This window comes from Chanos chanos, chromosome 3 (assembly GCF_902362185.1).
Source record: "Chanos chanos chromosome 3, fChaCha1.1, whole genome shotgun sequence".
Classification (NCBI taxonomy): Eukaryota; Metazoa; Chordata; class Actinopteri; order Gonorynchiformes; family Chanidae; genus Chanos; species Chanos chanos.
This window is the reverse complement of record NC_044497.1, coordinates 33,795,001-33,818,070: the sequence shown is the minus strand read 5'-3', so window position 1 is coordinate 33,818,070 and position 23,070 is coordinate 33,795,001. Positions and strand designations below refer to the sequence as shown.

At 41.4% G+C, this 23,070-nt stretch overlaps 1 protein-coding gene across 1 annotated transcript in view; it reads left to right on the top strand.

Annotated features, from left to right (window-relative positions):
* Positions 1-5,883: 5,883 nt before the first annotated feature.
* Positions 5,884-23,070, top strand: part of tns2a (tensin 2a) — a 34,816-nt gene continuing 17,629 nt past the window's right edge. Inside the window, exons 1-3 of the mRNA XM_030769357.1 lie at positions 5,884-6,036; positions 17,570-17,675; positions 18,917-18,954. Coding sequence (XP_030625217.1) covers positions 5,920-6,036; positions 17,570-17,675; positions 18,917-18,954 — 261 coding nt within the window. The 5' untranslated portion in view covers positions 5,884-5,919. The remainder of the gene's footprint in view (positions 6,037-17,569; positions 17,676-18,916; positions 18,955-23,070) is intronic.

Below are 23,070 nucleotides of genomic sequence, written 5' to 3'. Positions count from 1 at the left end.
TGATTTCATACCATAGACCACTGGAGGTCATAATTTAAGCGTTGTTAATGATTCATGTAAAATCAGTGGCTCTGTGCCAGAGCTGTGTCTCCGTGTGAGAGGCCCAGTGTGGATGTCTGCCTCATCTGGTGCTACAGCAGGATTTCAGCTGAGCTGAATAACATGCCATGGTGCAACACTGATGCCCTTAGAGGCTTCAACCCTAATAAAGACACATCAGTCTGCTAAACACAAGCAGTGCTCTGTGGTCAAAGGTCATATGCAGTGGGGATTCCAGCTGCAGTCTGTAGTCCAGGTTCAAAGGAATGGTAGCCACCTTAATGCAAGACACGGCACTGGCGTCACCATCTACACAAACAGCCATGTGTGAACGCTTAGCAATGCTGCATATATCCATAATGCAGAGCTGTAGGGGAACTCTACAGTATTCATAGCCCCAATCGCCCATGAAAACATGCAGACTGCCATGTCCCCCTTCCATGGGAATGTGGGCTCTCTGTAATCAGCCTATTATGTGGATGTTTGTAAAGAGGCTAAGCTCAACCCCAAATGGATGTAAGGAATTTCTTATAGTTCGCCTGGAGCACCACATCCCCTAAATCTGCAAAGGAGCCACAGTGAATTAAATCCAAACAGTGATTCAACTTCTGAGGAATCTGAGGATTGTTTTTTTTGTTTTGTTTTGTTTTGGTTTTTTTTTTTTTGAAAAATCTCCCAATTTTATGCCCCTTTTCATTCTCCTGCCTTACTTATAAGTAAGGATGAGCTTGAGTAAAATTGTAAATGTTGGACCCAGGATGTTCTCTTCACCATTCAGCCTTGTGAATCTACAGAAAAATAGCCATCTGTTAGTAGAAAGCGTGGATCTGATCTTGGAGACATTGGCCTTGTCTTCGCTGCCCCCCCACACTCTGTGATTCCACCATCTTTTCCTGGGTCCATTTCGCCCTCTGACCTTCCGCTGGCCCAAGGCCGAATTATTCACCCTTAACCCCTGGCGGGCGGGGACCATTAATTGAGCTCAGTCCCCTGTGGAACATCTCTGCTCTGGAACTCTGATGAAAAACAGGCCGTGGGGGCAAGAAGAGCAGAGTAGGAACCCCGTGTTCCCATGGAGGAAAGTAGACCAGCTGTGCACGCTGCGTGTCAATGGATGACTCCCGACGTTTTCTCAGCCTTCTCTTGCTGCCTCCCATATGTTCTATTCTGAGATGTGGAGACATGATGGCCTCTCTGAATGAAGCGATTATAATGGCCAGATCCATTCTTGTCCTGAGCCGCTTATCTCAATCCCCTAGTGCTCTGATCTTCACGGATCGTCAGTGTGGTAATCACTCTGTCAAGTGACTTCATCTTGAAGGCTTTAAACAGCTTTTTTCTTAGGTGTGTGAAATCAGAACACTACATCAGAAGTATCAGCTTCACCAGTGTTATGACATATTCTCAACTGTGTCCATGTAAAACCATAATAATAAAATGGTATTCTACCGTAGAAACAAACAAATCTGCAAAAGTATTGTTGTTTCTGAGAGACACACTTATGAATGCTGTTCAAACATACTTCTTAGAAACTCTTTTAGATACAAAAATATTTTTGTAAATGTGCTATTTATACAGCGTCTATAAGTAGTATCTGAATCTGTCTTGATGTAAGTTCCTTTTGTCACTGGGTTGTCTTGGCTACACTTGCCATTAATCGTGTCATGTTCCATATCCGTCCTTTGTACTGCCGAAATAGAGGACAACAAACTTTTGTCTTGGGTTTGTGATTGGCGGTTGGGATTGATTGCTTTTTGTTCCTTTCCTTCCTGCTTCACCAATTTGGTTTCCAGGCATTTCTGGCTCTGTATGCTGCCAAGTTTCCCTGCAGCCACCGGACAACCTCCCCAGTTGAGGATACTCGCGGTTACGGAAATCTCAATCGTAACCACTTCTGCCCTACACTGAATGGACGTTTCCATCTGTGAAATAAGCACAAAGGCACTGACATTGGATATACTTTAAGACTATTGTGGGAAAGATCATAATGAGCCTTTTGAAAAAAACCTGCCTGACCAAAGTAAATGTGGTTTTCTGTAACACTGCCTAATTACCCAAGCTGGTTTCCTAAGAGAAACACACAAGTCATTCAGGTAAATCTGTCCCTAGCACATGGTTGCAATTTGGTGCTCCTTGAAACCACAATGCTGCAGTCATACTACTTTCTAACCCTTCAGTTTTTATCAAGTCGAGTGCGTTCAACTCATTATTTACAAATTCTTTATATAAAATCATTGCTGAGCAAAGTGGAAATATTTAGACTTTTTGTGTTGAGTAATTTTCTTGGAATTCTGAACATTTCTGTCTTTCCTGTTTGTGAGATCTTGAGTAAATGGTCAACCATAGTCCTCAAGTTTGTCCACACCCTGGTGCAATCGGTTTTGTCATTGGTCAACACACTGAAATCTGAGTTTTAAATATACTCTTAAGCATTCCTGTGCAATCCCTTGGCCGTAAACGTTTGTTTGGATTCAGAAACAGCTCACTAAGAGTTGTGCAAGCACACTCCATTTGAAAATAAATAAGGTAAAATAAGCAAGATCTTGATAAATCGTGCGAAAGTTTGTGAATACACAGATATATCTCATACATTTGAGTTCCAAAGAAGACTCTGGTCATAAGTCCCAAAGGGCAAACTTTAAAAAAAGAAAACGTTCTGGAGATCAGAAGGTTTTACATGCACAACCGTAATGCAGGCTGCTACTTTGACCTTAAGTTAGAAACTACGCCAATCAGTTAGTCCAAGGCCGCTACAAAATCCTTGTCTTCTTTACACACTGGCTGTACGTGTTTTCAGCTGAAGCTGCGTTTTCAGGTACTGATTATGTTAAAGTTAGTGGTAATGGCAGGCTAGAGGCATAGGTACATGACAAACTCCAAAAGCAATCACCATAAACAAGGAGTGACCCAAAGGGGTTAATCCATTGTTTTAGCCTTTACCTCCCTGTTGAAGGGATTTTTTTAACAATGCTTAGCTATATTACAGGAACAACTATAAGATGTCTGATTCTCAGAATGTAAAAGACAGCTGAGAATACCGAAGAAATCTGCCATTAAAACTGGCTACCCCCCCCTCTTTTCACACCATGAGAAAGAAGCTAAAACAATATTCAAATGCAATGTTTTTGTCTACAACTACCTAAAATACTTTCTTTCATGTTTTAAAATTAAAATTATAATCAATCACTTCCTCCTGTACTAGGTTATATTAGTAGGTCTAATCAAAGGGTGAAAAGATACTCCTTTTCCCCCCTCAGGTTTCCTCTTTTATTGAAATGCAGCATGAACCTGCAGATTAAGATGAATACAGAATTTATATTTTCATCATAACTGGTGACATAACTGAATCTTCATACCAATGTTTTGTTTGTTTTTTTTTAAAATCCTCATCAAACTGAGAGGATGAATAGTTATGTTAGTCTTATTTAAGTGTCATTTCAGTCTGTTTATTTGAAAGACTGTGGCTAGAAGGTCCACCCTCACTTCTCCTCCTCTGTGTCTGTATGTTTATCTCTCTCCTTATTTGGACTAAGAGCTCTCCATCCTCTCCTTCTATTCTTGTCTGACGTATCTTTTTTAGTTTTCATACAGTTCCCTAAAGTTTTCTCCCTCCTTCTGTCTTCCTTGCTCTTTTGCACACTGCAATTAACATTCTGTTTTGTCTAAAACTGAGCGAAATGCAGACAGCTGAATTAAACCCAGAACTGGACTCCTCTTTGCTGATTAGATGCCTTATTTGAATATTTTGATCATTTGCTCACATGAAGTAGTATCAGTCAATCTTATCGATGAAATATAACCATACAAGTCCGTCTTTCACTCTCCACTCAACACCCCACTGCTCTGATGCCAGATAATGAGAATGTGACTGCAGAGACTTGGCCAGTAGTATGTCATCAGCTCTGCCAAAAAACACTCTGAGCTTTTGCCTGTTCAGTGTGTGTGTCTGATTGTTGGCATTATGGAGGAGCTGTTGAAAGACATTTATACTTTTTAGATAGTGAAGTATATTTCACTTACTCTCATCTAATGCTAATCGTGAATGTACTTATTTGTACAAAACACTCACGTAGATCTTTTTTTTTTTTCGTAACTCTGGTCTTTTTAACTGCTAAAAAATAAAACAGTTTCTTCATAGATCACCAAGGTTCATGCACGTAATGCAAGCAATGCAGAGACCTCATTTGTTCTCAGTTCCTTATTTCATTATGACTCTGAATATGTAGTTAGTGTACAATAATCTGGGGGTTTAGCAGCATTTCAGTGTAATAGGATTTTGAAAAGCTGCTTTGTGACAATATTTGTTTTGAATATACAACAGGGTCAATGGCTTTGAATTTAATGTACATTCTCCTTTGACATGTTTAGATATTTGATAGATATGAAAGCCTTGTTCTGGAGCTAACTCCAATGGTTTCCTCATGATCAGCCAGCTAAGTTGATTGAAAAGTGTGGTTTCAACACACCAAGGCTTTGTTGAAGTTTACTGACGTCTGTAAACACTCCAACCTGGCTTTAGAATCAGGCTGTCTGGAAAGAGAGAGAGTGAGTGTGTGTGTGTGTTTTTGTCTGTGTCTGTGTACCTGGGAAAGCTGTTACAGGAAGCCAGCCTCTCGTCTCAGCTCTGGTCTTATACTGAGAGAAGGATAGGGAAAGGGGAAAAGGGGAAAAGGGACTTTGGAGGCATGTCTGGAATTTTCCTTAAAAGGGGTATGTTTTGTTGCAGGGGTTTGTAGTAGGGGCCACATTTTGTGAGAGCTGTATGATTTGTGACAGGGTTTGACTGGTGAAGTAGCTACAGTTTAAAACAAGTGTTCATTTTATAAAATGGAGATAACTGAGTTTTATATGAAGAAAACAAACAGAGGTTTGTAAAAGTGGCATAAAGGAGGGGGCTCAGACGGAACAGTAGTTCAGTTTTAAGTTTCCCAGTGAAACCTCTTCTTATCAGTCTTTGAGGCAGAATGTTCTCAAAAATGAAAAAGGAGCCACTCTAAAAAGGGCAGAGTGAAGCACAGGCAGAGTTTGTGTGACTACAGGAGGCCTTGCTGGGGTAAGCAGTGTAGTCACTGCGGGTTCAGGCTGAGGACTGAGTCTCTGTGGGTCTCAGTTTCACTGCTGAAGCCCAGTGTAAATTCAGTTACTTAAGCTGCGCTCTGCCAACACACATACCAGTGCTGCTGCAGCCCAGAGAACTGCGGCTTTCCCAGCTTCCCTGCCGAAGTTGTTGTGGTTGAGCCACCATTTTGGTTCTCAGCGGATAGGAGTGGCCGCAGAATCTCCATAATAGCATTTTAATAGTATGTGTGTGTCTGTACTGTGCATGGGTATTACTGTGTGCGGGGAGAGAGAGAGATATTGAGTGTGAGCTCAATGTTTGGCATTCACAGTGTGAGAGAAAAGGAGAGAGAGAGAGAGAGATGAAGACAAAAGTTACTGCTGGAGGAGTTGTAAATAACATGAAAGACAGAGTTAGTAAGCGTGCACAGCAAGAGATTTAGAAAAATAAAGAATGCATAAACAAGATTTTCAACATATGGTTCAGGTAGAGGTTGTAGAACATGTTTAAATGTATTTGAGTAAATATATCTAGGCAGTGTTAAAGTACAAGCTGTGTCTGTTTAGAGTCAATTTATGTGTTACCATAGAAGGGGGGAGGTGGCGAGGGGGGTGTTCCCTTACCAGGCAAGTGTGTGTGTGTGTGTGTGTGTATGTCTGAATGAGAGCCAGGAAAAGGGGAAGGGCCTCGCATCAGCCGACAAAAACAGCTGCCCCAGTGTGCTCAGGAAAACAGCGCTGGAGTAAGTGAACGAGGGACAGAGGGATAGAGGGACAGAGGGAAGGAGAGGAGAAAGGGACCGGCTGGGTCCAGATCTCTATATGGGTTGCGCACTGAGTGCGGATTGCTGCGGGGACAAGGTGGATCCGGTGGTGGAGAGAGCGTCTTTAAAGAGGAGCCGTCCGGACCAGGACAGACACAGTATGAGACTAACCAAGGTGGGTAAAGGATTGGATCAGACATGTTATTAGACGTTGACTAGCTGTGAGGTTGAGACCTGTTGGGGTGTAGTCTGACGTATGTTCAAGACTTGAGATGGTTTGGAACCTGCTGGGGGTCTTGGTGCCCATCCTCACTGCTGTTTATGAACTGGAAAGAGACTAGGATGAGTGCCTGTGGTTTTACTCCAGGATAGAGTTCCAAAATGTTTATGTGAGTGTGGTTTTGAGTGCAGTTATGCACTGCTTTTTGGAGCATGCGCATCATCTTCTGGTAATGTTTCTCGGTACTTGAGCATCTGTATGTTTATGTATTTTTGAATCTGTCTTTGGTTTGGTTCTTGACGTGACTGTATTTGGTCCCTCCCTCTGTGTGTGTGAGTGTGTGTGTGTGTGTGTGTATGTTTGTATTTGTTGTGGTGCAGACCTCATGTAGAGCTCACATGTAGTCCAGCGTGGGAATGCTGAGCCCTTTGGATGATGTCAGAGTCTCAAGCTGACCCACTGGTGTGGGAATCAGAGTTTATCCCATGTGTGACTTATTTTGTTATCAAACCTCCAGTTTTCTCCCAGTAAAGTAACTCGCCAGTTACACATGCAAGAAGGTTATTATGATCCACCGTATCAGTTACGCAACGGTCCTGTGACATTATGACTGTGTTAAAACACATTATCAAAGCATGCATATCACATATAGCATTAAAATGGAGACTGAGCAGGCTGTTGGAATGGCCTTCAGTTTCTTGTGCTGTGCTGTGTGTGACAGTTTGACAAAGAGGCATTTCTTCTGAGAAGTGAGCAGAACTGGTTGTTGTTGTAACAGCCACATTTGTTCCACCCTAAGCTGTGTTTGTCTCTTTTTCTGACTAACTATCACTCTCCTCTCCTCTCTCCAACATATGGGCTGACGTCTGCTCCAGCTAAGGACGTTTTGTTTCGGATTTCTGTTTACAGCTACAACTGTGTTTCTTTTTGACTGCTGTGATTGTTTGTTGTAGTGATGCTCTTGAACAGATTCTTTTCACAAGCTAAATGTTTCATGTGGTTGCTGAGAAGACATAAGAGATTATGTCAGATTATGACCCACCACTTGAGGTGTGAAGCCAAACACAGCTGATTTGGGAGTCAGTACAGAAAAATCATGCTCTACAGTAACTTTTTTTTTTTTTTTTAACACAAGTCCTCTGTGAGCTTGGAATGACAAATACTCATGACAAACAGAAATGAGAGCCTGTTTGAATGAATCTCTCAGCAGTGTCTTTTAGAATGAGCAAGGAATCAAGATGTTGAGACCATCCTAATAACTGTAGAACTGTGATGGTAAAACATGTCTCCATCTCCGTGTCCACTGCATTGTGTATCATTTCTCCACCTCTGTGTCCTGTGCATTGTGATGGTTTATTTGTAGAATATCCCTGGTATGACAAGACTCTAACAATTGCTAGTTTACTGCAACCATAAGCCACAGGCATTCACAATAAACAGTCCACAGGAAAACGCCTGGATTTGTCATGGAATAAATAGGCTCTGGCATACCCAGGGCTCACATACATACATATATACATAGTCAAATACACACACACACAACAAACCAATAACAACAACAACAACATTTTAACAATAAACTGAAAACTTAGAGATATAAATACATAATGATGGTGGTCTGTGATACTGTGATACTCACTAGTTGTGTGTGTGTGTGTGTGTGTGTGTGTGTGTGTGTGTGTGCGCGTGTGGGCAGCCGAATGATTGATTTGACTGATATTACTTCATTTTAAGGAAGTATGACCTATCATTAGTGTATATACAACAACTGTAAGTGTATGTGTCTGTAAGAAAGAAAGAACAGAGGAAGGTGAAAATGGAGGCAATGACAAGGAAAAGGATGGCCAGTCTTGCCTTTTACTTCAGTACTTTGCTGCCAGTCCAGCCTTGATCTCATCCACCCAGGGCAAAAAACAAACCCCTAAAATCCTGTTCACATAATTTACGTTCCTTTACTGTTCAAAAGTCTCTCTGACTTTCGTTCAAACGCGTGTTTTTAGGAGAGCAGGAAATGTTTGGAGAATGAGCTGGACATTGGATGGGAATATGGATATGATTCAGCAATTTTATCAAGCTCGTAAAAGTCATATGTAAATATTCCCAACATCCCTTCCCATCCAATGCCCACGTTTTCATACGGTTTGGATCTCTCTTTCACACGTACAAAGGTAATCTCTCTCTTTTCCTCTCTTTTTTTCTTCTCTTGCTCTCCTCACACTTAAACCCTCTCCTTCTCTCTGTCTCACTTACAAATTCTCTCTCTCTCCCTCTCTGTCTCTCTCTCTGTCTCACTCACACACACAGCTGTAGTTGATCAGTCTTTGGCTCTGTTCTTACCCAATCATTCCTCCCTACTTTCCCTCCCGCACTCATTTCCTCTCTGAAAACATTCCCATCTCTCTGCAGCCCAGTCCCTCTTCTCTTCATACACTGTCATTTTTCTGCCCCTTTTCACCCTTTCATCTTTTACTTTTTCAACTTTTTTTGGTCAACATTACATCAGAGTTGTTGGTGTAGAATGTTGCATGAGACCAAAGCTATACTGAAAGTCCTGTTTTGTTCTGTGATGTGGGATGTGACGAACACCAAGTCGTTTTATAATAACATGGTTTTCACAGGCAGAGCCTTGTTCACAGGAATGGTTACGTCTACCGCTACCCCTCTTTCTGGATATCAGAGTCACACTGAATGTCAGACACTCCTCAATACTGCTTTATTAATAATAACTCTGCCCAGTCAACACTCAAACAACTTTAATCTTTGCCTGGTTTGGAACGACAAAACGTGACCCTTTCTTTACTCCTTCGTTCCTTCACTTTCTCCTGATGTATCTCTTCCCCCTCTCTCCACCTCTCTGTTGCTAAGAATGTGAAGTTGAGTCTCTCAGTATTCAGACAGCTGTACATGTACCCCCTGTCCTCTCCCCTTCTTTCCTTCACATGAAGTCACTACATCCTGTCCACTCCCAGAACTCCTCTCTCTCTCATGTTGATTTAAACTCTCTGGTGGCCTGCCTCCTTTCTCCTCTCTTTCCTACCCCCATACGTCTTTTTCATTCTCCCTTTTTATTCCTCCACTTTGCCCATCCTCTCTGTTAGACCAACATACAAAATATTTACAATGACAAAAGTAACTTTTCTATTATTTGGATGGCTTAGATGTTATTGGCACTGAATGTGTTTCACTGTAAGTAGATGACCTTAGTTTTTTATGGTATGAAATATGTTTCTATGACATTAAATAACATAGAGTGTATTATCAATCAAAACAAGAGAACACTCACCAGAGCTCTTTCATGGACAGTGCTGATGTCACTGCTTACAGTGCTGTTGTGCTCCTCTCAACACACTAATTTAACATTGGTCAGCCTAAGTTTAGGTTGTGTGGGGGGAATTCTGTGTTGTTCATGTTATCTCCAAAACTAATTAAAAGGGTATGTGCCAGTTGGTTAGCTTCCCATGACTACATGTATGATGTCTGCTAAGGTCATTCATTTGACACGTAACTGCATCAACATTTCACTCAACCAATAATTATTTCAGCATGTGGAAAACAGTGTCAACGTGTGGAAGACTTAGTGGATTCAAGGGGAGCGGGGAGTGGAGCGGGAAGTTGTAAGGACCAAAACCGATATGAAATCGTACGTATACACGGGATTAGTAGGTTATATCACTAGCAGGCCCAGTGGCTGTATCCTTAATGATAGCATCAAACCTCGTAAGTGCGTATGACTGTGCCCCTACTGAAGTGTAATTTCCATATGTACCACTAGATGTCGCGAGTGTGCTTTCAGTTAGCAAAAACCTCCTTTTCTAGTTAGTTGTATTGGCACTGTGATACATTTATTTAACTATGAAACGTATTACAGTTTAAATTACAACTGTGAACACAACTTTGAAACATGTCTTATTAAGGACATATTGTGTGTCACAGACTATGTCCTCTTCTTTTATCTACGATGCTGTTTGTGCAACACAAGAGTACACCGTGATAGTCTTTTGGCTGAATAAAATATTCAGTACATTCAACTGTTGATATCAGTCTGTAGACTCTGATATATCATGTCGCCATCAAAACAAATTAGTCTGTAAAAAAGTCATTTTTGTGAGTTTTAGAACGATGCTAGTTAACGGTTCAGAGCGGACAGCCTCACCTTGATACAATGCTGGTACACCCATTTTCGACTACAACCAATCATAAAGGTGTATTCAGCCCCTTCTCCAACATGGAGCCAATCACTAAAGTCCTCTGCCAGTACAACATTCCACAGTCTTTTCCTCTGTTGCTCCTCCCATGGCCACAGAGTTGGGAGAAACTAAAGAAAACAAGCTGGAGCCACAGTCGGAACTCTATCCACAGACCTTTCGGGAATGTAAAAAAGAGTGGTTGTAACAACGCAACTACGGGCATTGGAACATTTTCTGTTCAGCTATGAGCAAGGTAAGGATTCATGAATGGAATACAGTTTCAGTGTACAGAACTATACTTGAAATATTCCGACATTTCATGATGAGCTGTCAAGAAGTTTGGACAATGTGGCACTAATTCAGTAGTAGTCATTCGCCAACAGTTTTTTCCACTTCAGCTCTATAACTTTCATTATAGGTCGTTCCTATATTACAATACAGTTACATAAATAAGCTGAAAATGTTTGCCTAGTGTAACGTTCTCTGGTACAGCATCGCACTGTCAGAGGCCACTGCAGATGCGCGCGGCTTCGCCACGCCGTCCAAACGCATAATGTACTACAACTGATTCAGTGGCGCACTTAATACATTCCCAAATTGAAAGAACTTTAGTCTCACACCTTATAATTGCAGGCAAATCAATATTATTCCAAGTTGTATGTACATCATGTCAGTAAATGTCTACCAAACGATTCTGAAGTTTATTGTTGTTGTTACCTCCTCACTGTCCACGTTTTCCATGTTCTTTGGCACAGTTGATGGCTAAATAGATTCTGCACGTCAGACAGAGTTTTTTTTTCTCTGGAGTTGCTCTTTGGGGCGATGATCACAGCTTACATAACTTGAATTAAACATTTGTAAAAGTTTCATCACTCTTACTAATTAAATACGATGGAGAATAATTAGCAACCTCCAAGTCAAACGTGGAATGTTTACCTGAATCAACATCCTGACGACATCTGCTATTCTGCTATGTTATGTCATCTACCTTTTTTTGTAAACTCAGAAGCTGGACTTAAGTGAAAAAGAAAAATCATATGACCTCACGCGCACCCCTCCCCCCTAACCTATTCCCGCCGCTGTGAGCTGATTTGGTTACTAATAGTTACTGCGTCACAAATTATTAAACGCTTCAATAGAGACATTTCAGTTCCACAAAAAGCCAATATTAGCGTTGTGGCCCGCATCTTCCGTTTGTAAAGCATAACTTGATCAGTCCAATAAATCAGCTAGAGAAGCGTCAATAATAGAAGTCTAGATTTAGAGACTGTTTTTCCCCTCTATTATTAACGACCATTTGTAATTTCTGCATTCATTTTGTCTCCCGCTCCAGATGTATCCCCTGTTGGTTGTGGTCAGGGTCTCTTATTGTACAGGACATACATTATCTAAAAGGCATCTAAACCTGATAGGGAATCAGGTTTAGCTGTGCGAGTGTGTCACCCATTGTGCCCATTGGCATTTTAAATCTCACTTTGACAACGTCAGAGAAGGGAACACCAACTGCTTGCTATTGAAGTGAATCATCAGCTCTTAGGAAAGGGATTTGAAAACAATGAGCATTTCTGGTCCATGTGGAGGCAAGGTCAATTCAAAAAAGAGAAAATACCTACAAAGATGAAATTTAAGTTGTGAACCTTACTAAAAACGTTGCACCATTTTATCGCCGCTGAGAAAAAATATCAGTACCAAGGATCTAGAATCAAGGAACAATATGTAATGGAGTCAGTGCAAACTGGTTCAAAGCATTGACCTCAGGATGGGGAGTGAAACATTAAAGCAAGTAAAGTAAAGGCTGAAACATATTTAGTACTTTTTTGAGAGTTGGTGACAGAGGTTTACCTGCCATACTGCCTTAAACTGTCTCAGTTCTGCTAGAAATACAGCTTGTAACAGTTGTGTTTGGGGCAGCAGCTTCTTTAAGGTAAGTAAACAGAACCTGCAATTGGAGGGTTGTGAATTTGACTGTCACCATGGTGGTAAAATGTACCATTTACCAGAGGTCTCTGGATTAATATTCATGACCCTGGCACTCACATTACTCAAGGGGTGCTGCACCATGGCTAAACCTGTGAATCTCTCACAGAAGGTCTCTCCAAGATCTAGTACTATGAGTGTTGTCATAAGAACAACAGGAGACACCATAAAATGGGCAGTAAAGTTACTTTGCATTGTTCTATTTATCTGATTGGTTGTGATGGACAGAAATGAAAGGTGAAATTGGAGGAAAAGACTTGAGTATTGTAGATGATGTCCAGAACAGAGCAAGCAGAGAATGTCTGTTAGGTCCTGTGGCATGTATGCACATGCACATGTCTGTCTGTGTGTGACTGGTTGTTCATCATTAGGGAAAGGGGGGGGGTGGTCTTTAAAGAAGCTATCCACTGAGGAATTTATCATTCAGACTTTGCTCAGGATTGTGAGAAGTTCTCGAAATGCTTCCCTCAGTGCTTCAGTTTCACCATCAAAGCTCTGGAAACATTTAGCATACAAGACTCTTGTTTACATACCAGTACATGCACACAGTCTGCACATAAACACACCACTGTCATCATGGAGACTATAGATTTGTGCAGTTTTTTTGTTTTGTTTTTGGATTTACTTCATGTTATTTGATCAGATCTCGCTTACCTCCCTGTTGGTACAAGGCTCTTGCTTTAATAGCTGCTACATGAGGACTCCTGCCAGTGTTTGTGATACTGAACAGAACACTCTGACCTCTCCCGTTATTTGTGTCTCTTTGTAGGTCTATTGATTACCAGGTGGTTACTAAGTAATAGCTTATGTTACAAAGTTTTTATTGTTTTAAAGTTGGTTTGTTCCAAGTAACACATCAGACATCACTTGAATATTGACTTTTAAGGTTGTTGAAAGAAGCATTTATGCGTTGACTTTTATTTAAACCAGTTGCTTCCAATAATTGTATTGCTGGGCTAAAATGTAAGAATAAAAAGAAGTCCTTAATTAGCATTATTCATATGTATGTATTTAGATATTGATTCTCTTGTACATACAAAGTTTACTGCCTACCAGAGAATCTGTAGATTTATGTAAAGTAGAGACAGGGCTCGGCGTATTACATTTCTGGCAGTTTGTGTGTCCCCTTTAAGTAAGTACAGAAATGCAATCTGAAATGACAAAACTAAGTGAAATAATTAGTAAATAAGTAAGAAGTGCAGCACATCAAGGAACCCGGAACAAAATGATGGTAGTCAGATGTTAGTCTGTAGTATAGCTTCCGTATTATTATTCTGTGAACTGTAAATTTACAAATTTAAGTTGGGCTGTGTCTGTTCAGGTTTTATGTCAGAACAAATCTACCTTACACTGTAATGGAAGACTGATGGGAAGTTTGGGTCACGTATGTATATATATCCCTAACTGCAAACTGTTAGCAGCTAGTTCCACAGTAATTGACTGTTGATGAACATAACACTCACAACTGTGTAGTGCTATACCTTGTATTCAGCTGTGCTGATGACAGCAGAGTTAATTCCAGAGGGTGGAGAGATATATGTGTTCATATTTGTGTATGTTTCTCTCTCTCACTCTCAACCCTCAACTGATAGATTCTCATGTGTAAACACTATAGTGTGTGTATCTGGACAGACTGAGCTAATACCCAGCTGTACATACACATTTCAATCTGTAAGAGAAGTTCTGCAAATCTCTGAAACTCAAGAACCAATCTCAGTACACAGACCACAGAAGATGCAGTAGAGATGTAGACATTAAGAATATAGTAGGGTTGATTCCTAGCAACAGTGTGATAGCTGTGACTGTAATAATTTTACAAAGCAGACAGGGCCCTTTGACAAACAATAATATCAAACAATGATATGAGCATGTCACATAATACTGAACAAACAATAATAAGAACATGTCACGAAACCAGTGACTTTTATAATATAGTAGCAGGTGTCATCGGTGTATGTTGAAGATTATAGGTCAATACATAGATCATTAATGCAGTACTGTGACTCGTAGTTCCTGTGGGAACTGTAAAGATGATTGTCATGATCCTGCAATATGAATACCATTTACAATATTAAAACTACGTTATAATGTGTAGGAAAGAGTATTGGGAGTCATGGATGTGTAATACATTATTGTGAACAACAGACTCATGTATTAGTTTGTGGCAGTTTGAAGGTCTCCTGTCATCAGGTCGTTGAAGAATGAAAAGGAAGCTTAGCTTTTATATTTGGTAACATGATAACATTGTGCCGCTCTTCCTTGATAACAGTGAGCTGCTTATAGACCGTAATGTGACTAGAGAGTGTGTGTGTCTGTGTCTGTGTCTGTGTGTGTGTGTGTGTGTGTGTGTATATGTCTGTGTGTGTGTTTGGGTTGGAGAGGAGGCCTAAGGCAGTGTACAAAGCTGTGTACACCTCACCACTTCACTGCCCCTTGGGCCCTTCATCACTCGCTCCAGAGTCCCTTAGTTTATGATGTGATACAAGTTCACTGGGACAATGCAGCACTGACTGTGTGTTTGTGTGTAGGGGTGTGTGTGTGCAAAAATATCAGCTAGTGCGTGTGAGTGTTGAAACGCTTGGAGACAAGAGTGTGTGTGTGTGTGTATGTGTGTGTATACATACATATACTTATGCATGTGCACGAGTGTGTTTTGGTTTATTGTTTTAAACTTTTAACTCTGTGTGTGTGTGTAGTGTTATGACATAGCTGTGTGTGTTTGTGTGTGTGTGAATGCTTGAGAGCTGAGGAGAGCTGGACAGGAAGTGTGTAATGGCGCAGTGCTGACCTCATTGCTGGAACAGGCTGTCTCTGTTCCACCCTGCTGACACACACACACACACACACACATACACACACATGCGCGTATGCGCACACACACACACACACACACACTTACTTTCGTAAACCTTGAACATCCCAAGTTTGATCATTACCAAAAGAATGAGTTATACGGAGAATGAGCACTCATCGAAACACACAATTTAACAAAACAACATGTAATGAAAAGAGAGATGAAGATGCAAAGAAGACCCTCAGGACTCACCACAAAGACGCCTAATGGGTTATGTTAATATGAAACATGCTGGAAATGGATAAGGATTAATAAGCAGACAAAGACAGATAAACAGGCACTCAAGAAACATCAGCATTTTGACTCTGCCAAGCTTTCTGTGTCTTAAATCAGACCTGATGTTTGGATTCGCCCTGGCTAAGGTCACTTATTCTCACCATCGCCACAATGACAGTAACCCAGGGCAGACCCAGTTGTTCTGTCCCTTACCTGTAGCCACTACAGTACTGCTGTAGCCTCTGCGGTTAAATATGGTGAAAGTGCAGTCAGTAGTTAAAGTGCGTTTGGGGGTATTTATTCTGTTGGAATATGGGGGCTGTTTCTGCTCTAAGTTGGGGGCAGGAACAGGGGTCAGTGAGTGGAAGAAAGGCCACACAATGCTACTGATTGTGTGTGGAAGAGAGGATATTTTTGGAAGGGATAGAAAGAGGAGAGGCAGAGTCTTTGGGACGTCTTTGCATGTGTGTGTACATCTCTGCGTTGTGTGTGTGTGTGTGTGTGTTTTGACTCCACCCTTCAATCTCTCCTCTGTTCTTTCATTTCTGGTTGAAGAGCAGAAAGAGGAGGAGTACTCTCTCTTTTTAAAGCAGTCCTTTCACAGCTGAAGCCCAGGCTAAATTTACTCCAACAGACCTGCCTTGTCTGTGACTGTGCCCGTGGGGCTGCCACAGCCCTGAAGGACACTGGACGGGTACGAGTGTGTGTGTGTGCATGAGTGTCCTGTCACACCTCAGTGAACATTTGGCCAGAGAGAGACAGAGACTCAGGAGTATGAAGGGTTTGAAGCAGAAGGGGCGGAGTTTGCGCAGGTAGAGTCTCTGAGTTTGATCCATTCATGCATTAAATGCTTCTCCATTTGGGCGGCAGGCCTCCCAGGTTTGCACAAGGTAAGTGTTTGTTCATGGTCTTTTTATGTGCAGGCTAACAGAAGATGCATAAAGGCCTATTGGAGAAGAGTTGCGTTAGTGAACAAACAACTCTAGTGTCTCTCGTTCTGAGCTCCAGCAAGCAAAGGAAAGTCACCGTGAACTTTGTTTGTTCTATGCCTCAGTTTTGATCCCTGCGTATGAGATTTTAACCAGAACAGCCCCGATAACTTTATGGTTGCAAAATGAGATTCTGTCTGAATGGATATAATGTTGTTATGCAGTTCATTTATTTCCAGCATGTTGTTTGTAAAAATTTCATTTACGATGTGGAATGGAGGATAGAGATGAGAGAATGGGTGAATCTAATGTCATGTTTGGTGTTAGCTTCCTATGAACCCAGTCAATTCAGTGAGTGCCCATGATTTTTTTTTTAAATGATTTTGAAAAACATGATTTTGATAGAACAGAAGAGCATCTCTCTCTCTCTCTCTCTCTCTCTCTCTCTCTACCTCTGTCCCTCCCTCCCTTCCTCATTCTCCCTCTGAGCTAATAAGCCAATGCTTGCCACATTTGCCCTTATTATCTTAGAAAGAGGGCTTTCATGACTGGAGAATGAAGTTTCCAGTGCCTGTGGCCTCTGGAGATCGCTCTGCTCTCTGTGTGTATGTGGGCGTTCGCTCCATGCCCACATACACAGTAAACAGGGAGTGTGTATGTGGGTGGGTGGGTACTGGTTCCAGTTTAAAGAAGCCTTTCCATGGCACTGTCAGCATGGCAAACTGGCCCTTGCACCAGCTGTTCAAACACTGGCCAGTCCTGGAAGGAGAGGAGAGTGGAAAAGTGGGCAAGCAAACGCCTCCTCTTTTATGCCACGCGGAAAAACACACAACCAAAAACAAAGGACTATTATGTTCCTCAGACCAAATGCCATACACATTAAAATGCACTGTCCAAGTGTGTATCAATCTCATGTACCCAGAGTAACACACACACACACACACTTACACAGTAGCTTGTTGATCTATTAGTTCGCTATAGGAAATGATGCCCAAAGCCTGAGAATTACTAGTCAAGATGTGAAAGAGCAGTGACACTTGTGTGAACATGTATGTCAGTGTCCATTCTTGTTGTTTTAACTTATTTAAGATTAAAGCAAACTGTTGGGGTTGGAGTATATCAGGTGAAATGATGTGCATGTCTCAGTCAGCGTTAAATTAACTGTTAATTTTCTGTCAGGTGTCTCAAAAAAAGGTGTGTCACGTCAGGATTAAGTCTGGTGCTCCTGTTAAAATGATGATGTAATTCTGAGGGCATGGGAGAGTGGAAACGCGGCGTGTTTGTGTTTCTGCATATGTGAACGTACATGTGATTGTGTTTTGCAGACGGGGAAGGGCGAGCCCCATGTCTTTAAAGAGAAGACCTTTAAGAAGAAACGGCAGTGCGGGGTGTGTCGGCAGAGCATAGAGAATCTGGGCTCCTTCTGCCGAGGTGAGATACCCTGCGGAGCCAGTCACCGAAATTCTCTCATTACTGAACTCAACACTTAACACTGTCATGAACCACTGAACTTGCTACCTAACATGACACCAGACTCACCACTCAACACTGTCATGTACAACTGAACCCACTATAGTATCCCACAGCAAACTTAACAGTCAACACGGTCATGTACAACTGAACTCACTGCAGTATCCCACAGCAAATGCAGCAGTCAACTCTGTCATGTACAACTGAACCCACTACAGTATCCCACAGCAAACTCAACAGTCAACACTGTCATGTACAACTTAACTCACTGCTGAATACAACATCAAATTCACCACTCAATACTGTCATGTACTACAAATTTAAATCCAGATTCCTTTCTAAACTCATCAAAAACATAACCTTCAGAAGACTGAGGAGTGTCAATTTTCTGCCTAATGAGCTGAATCTTCCAGATAACCACTATCACTCAATAAACAGTCTTATCATTTTGTTTCATTTCACATGTATTACAGTGCATGAGTCATAATGAGACTGAAGTCTGCATGCAGCCAAGTTGAAGTTGGTCTTTGCACACATGTTCAGACCAATAAAACGTAACCGAATCCAGTAGTGAGTCAGGTCTTCATAATTACAGCAAATTGAGCATGTCTTCCCACAAAAAGGAAAACTGTCAGATGATCCTGATTATTTTTTCAGTTGATACAGTCTACTGTAAGTGCTTGTACACATCTACCTCTAATAGTGTATTTACAGTGGCTGTTAAGTTTTATGAAAGCGCTGTCATGTGTTTTGATAATATCACACCACCCAAATTAATGTAGTGTGAAGTCATGAGTTGTATAGTCCAGTCATGGTCATTGGCCATCTGTTTCTGGCTGTACATGCTGGCTGTTCATAAAATAGCCTCTGTTATTACTCAGGAGAAACTCTGAAATGCTTACAACATCATGCATTAGTAAAGTTCTTCCAACCTTCTTTAGTGTTAACAAACACACAGTCACACAGACGTGCATGTCTTCCGACTAGTATGAAAGAAATCTTCACATTATGGCAATATGGTAAATGTACACTTGAAATATTGTCAATGAAGACATAAAATTGTTTATAACTGAATAAAAGGAAAGAAGTTGAGTAACCCCTCTCTCTCTCTCTCTCTCTCTCTCTCTCTCACTCTCTCACCATTACCTCCTCCATCCCTCCCTCCGTCACTCTTTCTTTCTCTTTCTCACATATATATACAGTCTGCAGAACAGCCACACATAAGAAATGTGAAGCAAAGGTAAGACTTGATTTTACTGTTCTCTCTCTCTCTCTCTCTCTCTCTCTCACACACACGCACACACTCACTCAGCAGATGTGAAGGCCAGTCTGTTTTTTGGGCGCCAATGGTGTGTGTGTATATGGGTGTGTATGTGTGTGTGTGTGTGTGTGTGTGTGTGTGTGTATGTGTGCTGCACCCAGCCCCTCACTGCCCCTCTGAAAGGCCCATTGATGGGTCAGTAAATGCCAGCACAGGCCTGGGCACAGTGCCAGATTTACCCGCCTCTCAAACTCCTCCTAAGGAGGGAGAAAGTTAGTCTGTAAGTTTATATCTCTTTGCAGTTTTCTTGTATTACACTAAAAAGGGCAAGAGTTTAGTTGTGGTATGGTTCTGACACACAAAAGGAGGAATTATATAGTTCAGTCAGATGAAGTCTACAGTGGTGAAAATGGATGCCTTTCCTACTGAAACATTAAGACTATATTTGTAGCATCTCATCATCATATTTAAATAAAGCTTTTCACTGGTGATGGTTGGTCCATGTGACTGCACAGCAGTGAGGAGTAGAATGTACAGCAGGGTCCTCCTTGCAGAAGGATTTTTCCTGTAGTGTCTTAACCCAGATTATTACATTTTATCATATTTACTGTCAGATTGAGTAAGTCAGGAGAAGTATGACTGCCTGATCTTTAATCATAGCGATTTATGTGTAATCTGTCTGCCACTCATGTCGGATGACAGATTTTTTTTTTTTTTTAAGGATTATTTTCGTGTCATAACAGTAGTGAATGCGTGTAGATGTGTTGTTGTTATAGTGTCAGTAACATAGCTCTGCTGGTCACAGCTCATTCATTGTGTAATGATGTTGATGAGCTCAGGAAGGGTGAGGCTGCTCCACTGAGACCAAAGGGACCGAAACCTCTGAATGTCCCATTCGCATTACACAGCCCATTCGGCCTCTGTATCACCACACAGTACTCCCCAGCCTAGTCCACCATCAAATCAACTGGAATATGCTTTACTTTAACCACAGCAGTAAAAATGAGGATGACTGATAACAATGCTAAACCATGACTGTCATCATTACTCTAATATGTGTAATTACTTCTCTTAACATGTGGAAAGTCAATGATAAATTAATACTATGTTATGTACAATATGTTCATTCCATTCCACAAATCACTCAGAAGTCATACAGCGTAGTTCACTGTGTCTGTCCTTAGGACAAAGCTGTGACAAAATGTTGGGTAATAGTAAAACAAGCTTATGGCATGATTAATAATACAGAACGCAGACAATACTGAATACTTACACTGAGATACAGAGATGTAATTGAATACTTATACAGAGATACAGAGATGTAATTGAATACTTACACAGAGATACAGAGATCTACCAGTTATGTATTCTTGGCTAACACATGTTCCCTATGCTACATTGTTACCTCATTATTCTGCTTGAAGCCCTGGTTGAAATGCACAACCTTCCATCAACATGTACCTGTAACAAACCTTTAATATGGTAAGGGCTGAATTTATGCTGAGTAGACCACAGCCACAACTCACTCAACCAGTTATCTTAAGAACATATTAATCAAAGTGATTCACACCTTTGTGCTTAAGTGATAGAGTCTGACAGCAGAATGTTGTTTGGGTCAGTGTTGCTCAGAATATCTCTCGTACTGTCGTCAACAGATGATAAACAGACGCTCTTCCACCCCCCTCCCACCCCCCACCCCCAATCTAAGCTTGAATGAACAGTGTTCAGACAGACTCAAGATTATCATCTGGACTCAGATTGAGTCTAATCTTCCAGACTTTGCCTTTATGATATGGGCTGAAGATTGAATCCCGTCTTGTTCTTGTGTCGTGTTATTTTACTTGAACAAGGCTGCTGTGGAAATAGTCCCCTCAGTCGTCCCATTGAGTTGAGCTGGTTTGTTCTGAGATGCATCTGTAAACAATTCTGTGACTGAAACAGTGAGCATCTTTGAACCTCTACCCAGCGTGCCTGAGGCACACTGACAGACTGACTCAAACTTTGAATAATCTGTTCGTCTCTTCTCTCTTCTTCTTGGTTGTTTGGAAAAACACCGAGCAGTACTTTCCCGAACGGTGTTTCCTGAAAACAAAGATAGAACAGGAATTGTTGTGTGAGCTCTTCCCCTTTGGTGTGCCTCCAGCAATGGCACACCCTCATCTGCAACCTTAACCCAGCTCAGAGGAACTCCCAGCTGCCACTTCTCTCTCTCTCTCTCTCTCTCTCTCTCTCTCTCTGTCTCTCTCTCTCTCTCTCTCTCTCTCTCTCTCTCTGTCTTAGATATGTTATGTCTGAATAGACTCACACAAACATACACACAGACATATACACACACGCTTGAGCTTAACAAACTTGTACACAAATGCACACACTGAACGCTGTGGATCTTATCTGTGTGGCAGAGTGGAAAATTCGGTCCACAGGGAGAATGTGGGGGTGGAGAGAGGAGAGGGGGAGAGGGCAGAGGATTATGGTTGGGGAATGTTGCTGCTGATGAGTGTAAGGAGGAAGAAACAGTTCCGCCACTTTTGGGAAAAACTGATTTCCTCTTCCTGCTGCCCGGTGACTGGTGGTAGCAGTGGGGTGTGTGTAGAAGTGGTGGAGTAAAAAGAGTTGTCAGTCTCCCACTCCTGTTTATCATCTCTTCAGCAGCATGTGTTTCCCCAGCCTCCCTCAGAGGGAAACAAATCTAAACATGAAAGTATAGAATAAAATGCTCTTTCGTCTTTGTCAAACCTCACACTCCCTCAAACACTCATTCTTTTTAGTACTTTAGTACTGTTTTAATTATGTCTTTACTCTTCACAACTTGTGTATTGTTATATTATTATTATTCTTTTTATTATTATTATTATTATTATTATTATTATTATTATTATTATTATTATTATTATTATTGTTGTTGTTGTTGTTGTGAAAAATTTTAAACACTTGGACAGATAAATAGACACATGCAATAAAGGATGAATTTTGACTGATTCATAGATGGGCAGATGAAGAGGTGAATTAAACTGAACGTGACTCTTAATGTCTTCTGTAGTTGTCATTGTGGTGGTATTGCTCATGGTGGTAGTATAGAACTGGCTTTCTGAGGAAGAGTAACTGCTCTAATTGAGTGCCTGTGGTTGTCTGGAATAGTGGACCATTACATGGGTTCAGTAGAAGGGCAAAAATAGATCAGAATCTATTATTTTGTTTACAAAGTCTTCTCAAAGCATGAGAAGGCAGAGGTGGGGTGATGTGTCATTCTTTTACAGTAAATTACCCCCACTGATTCACATGGGGTTTTTCCACTGTTGATATCTGCTGATTATACTGTGATGGCTCTCTGTTTTTATTTATTTATGTTTGTTTATTTCTGGTCGACTTTTTGCTCTCTGCATGGTTGCATTTCTCTGGGGGAGGGAGGGGGGTGTTTTGGTCTTTGTTTGTCCTGGCATCCTGACAATGTGGCTTATTATAATTATAGAGAGGGGGAGAGAGAGAGCGACTGGATGACTTAGACAACTTCTCTGCCCTTGAGGTCTGATTAGAGAATACCGTAGACCCAAATGAAAACCAGACACCCCTCTGGGTCCACTTCCAGCAGGCCCACTGTTACTGCCCAGTACAACCAGTGCTCAAACTGTGCTGCAAGGCCAGGGTCTTGTTAAGTGTGGATAGGGAACCTCTTCAGCCAGTCAGACGGGGGGAAAAACAAAGGAATCAGTTACGTCAGATGTATATACCAATGTCCTGTAGCAGCACTGAGGAATCATAGAGCAACATGAGGACTGGGAGTCTGTTTCAGTTTAGCTTTAATTAGTTTGTTTATTACATTCATAACTTGAAAAGAAGCAATGTGTGTGTGTGTGTGTGTGTGTGTTTCATTTTTCTTCATCACTGCTTTACTGTGACTCCTGTGTTCTAGACACATGTGCAGTGTAACACCCCTCATGTTTTTGTCGGGATCCCGACCACTCTTTTGGCCTTTCGGAGCTCTGAAGTTGGCTTCTCTACTGTCAGCACATTATTGCTGGCTTTGCCAATGGGAAATCGTTTAGACAAATTATGTTACAGTTCCATCATCGCAAAAATATTCAGTAGTAGAGTGGT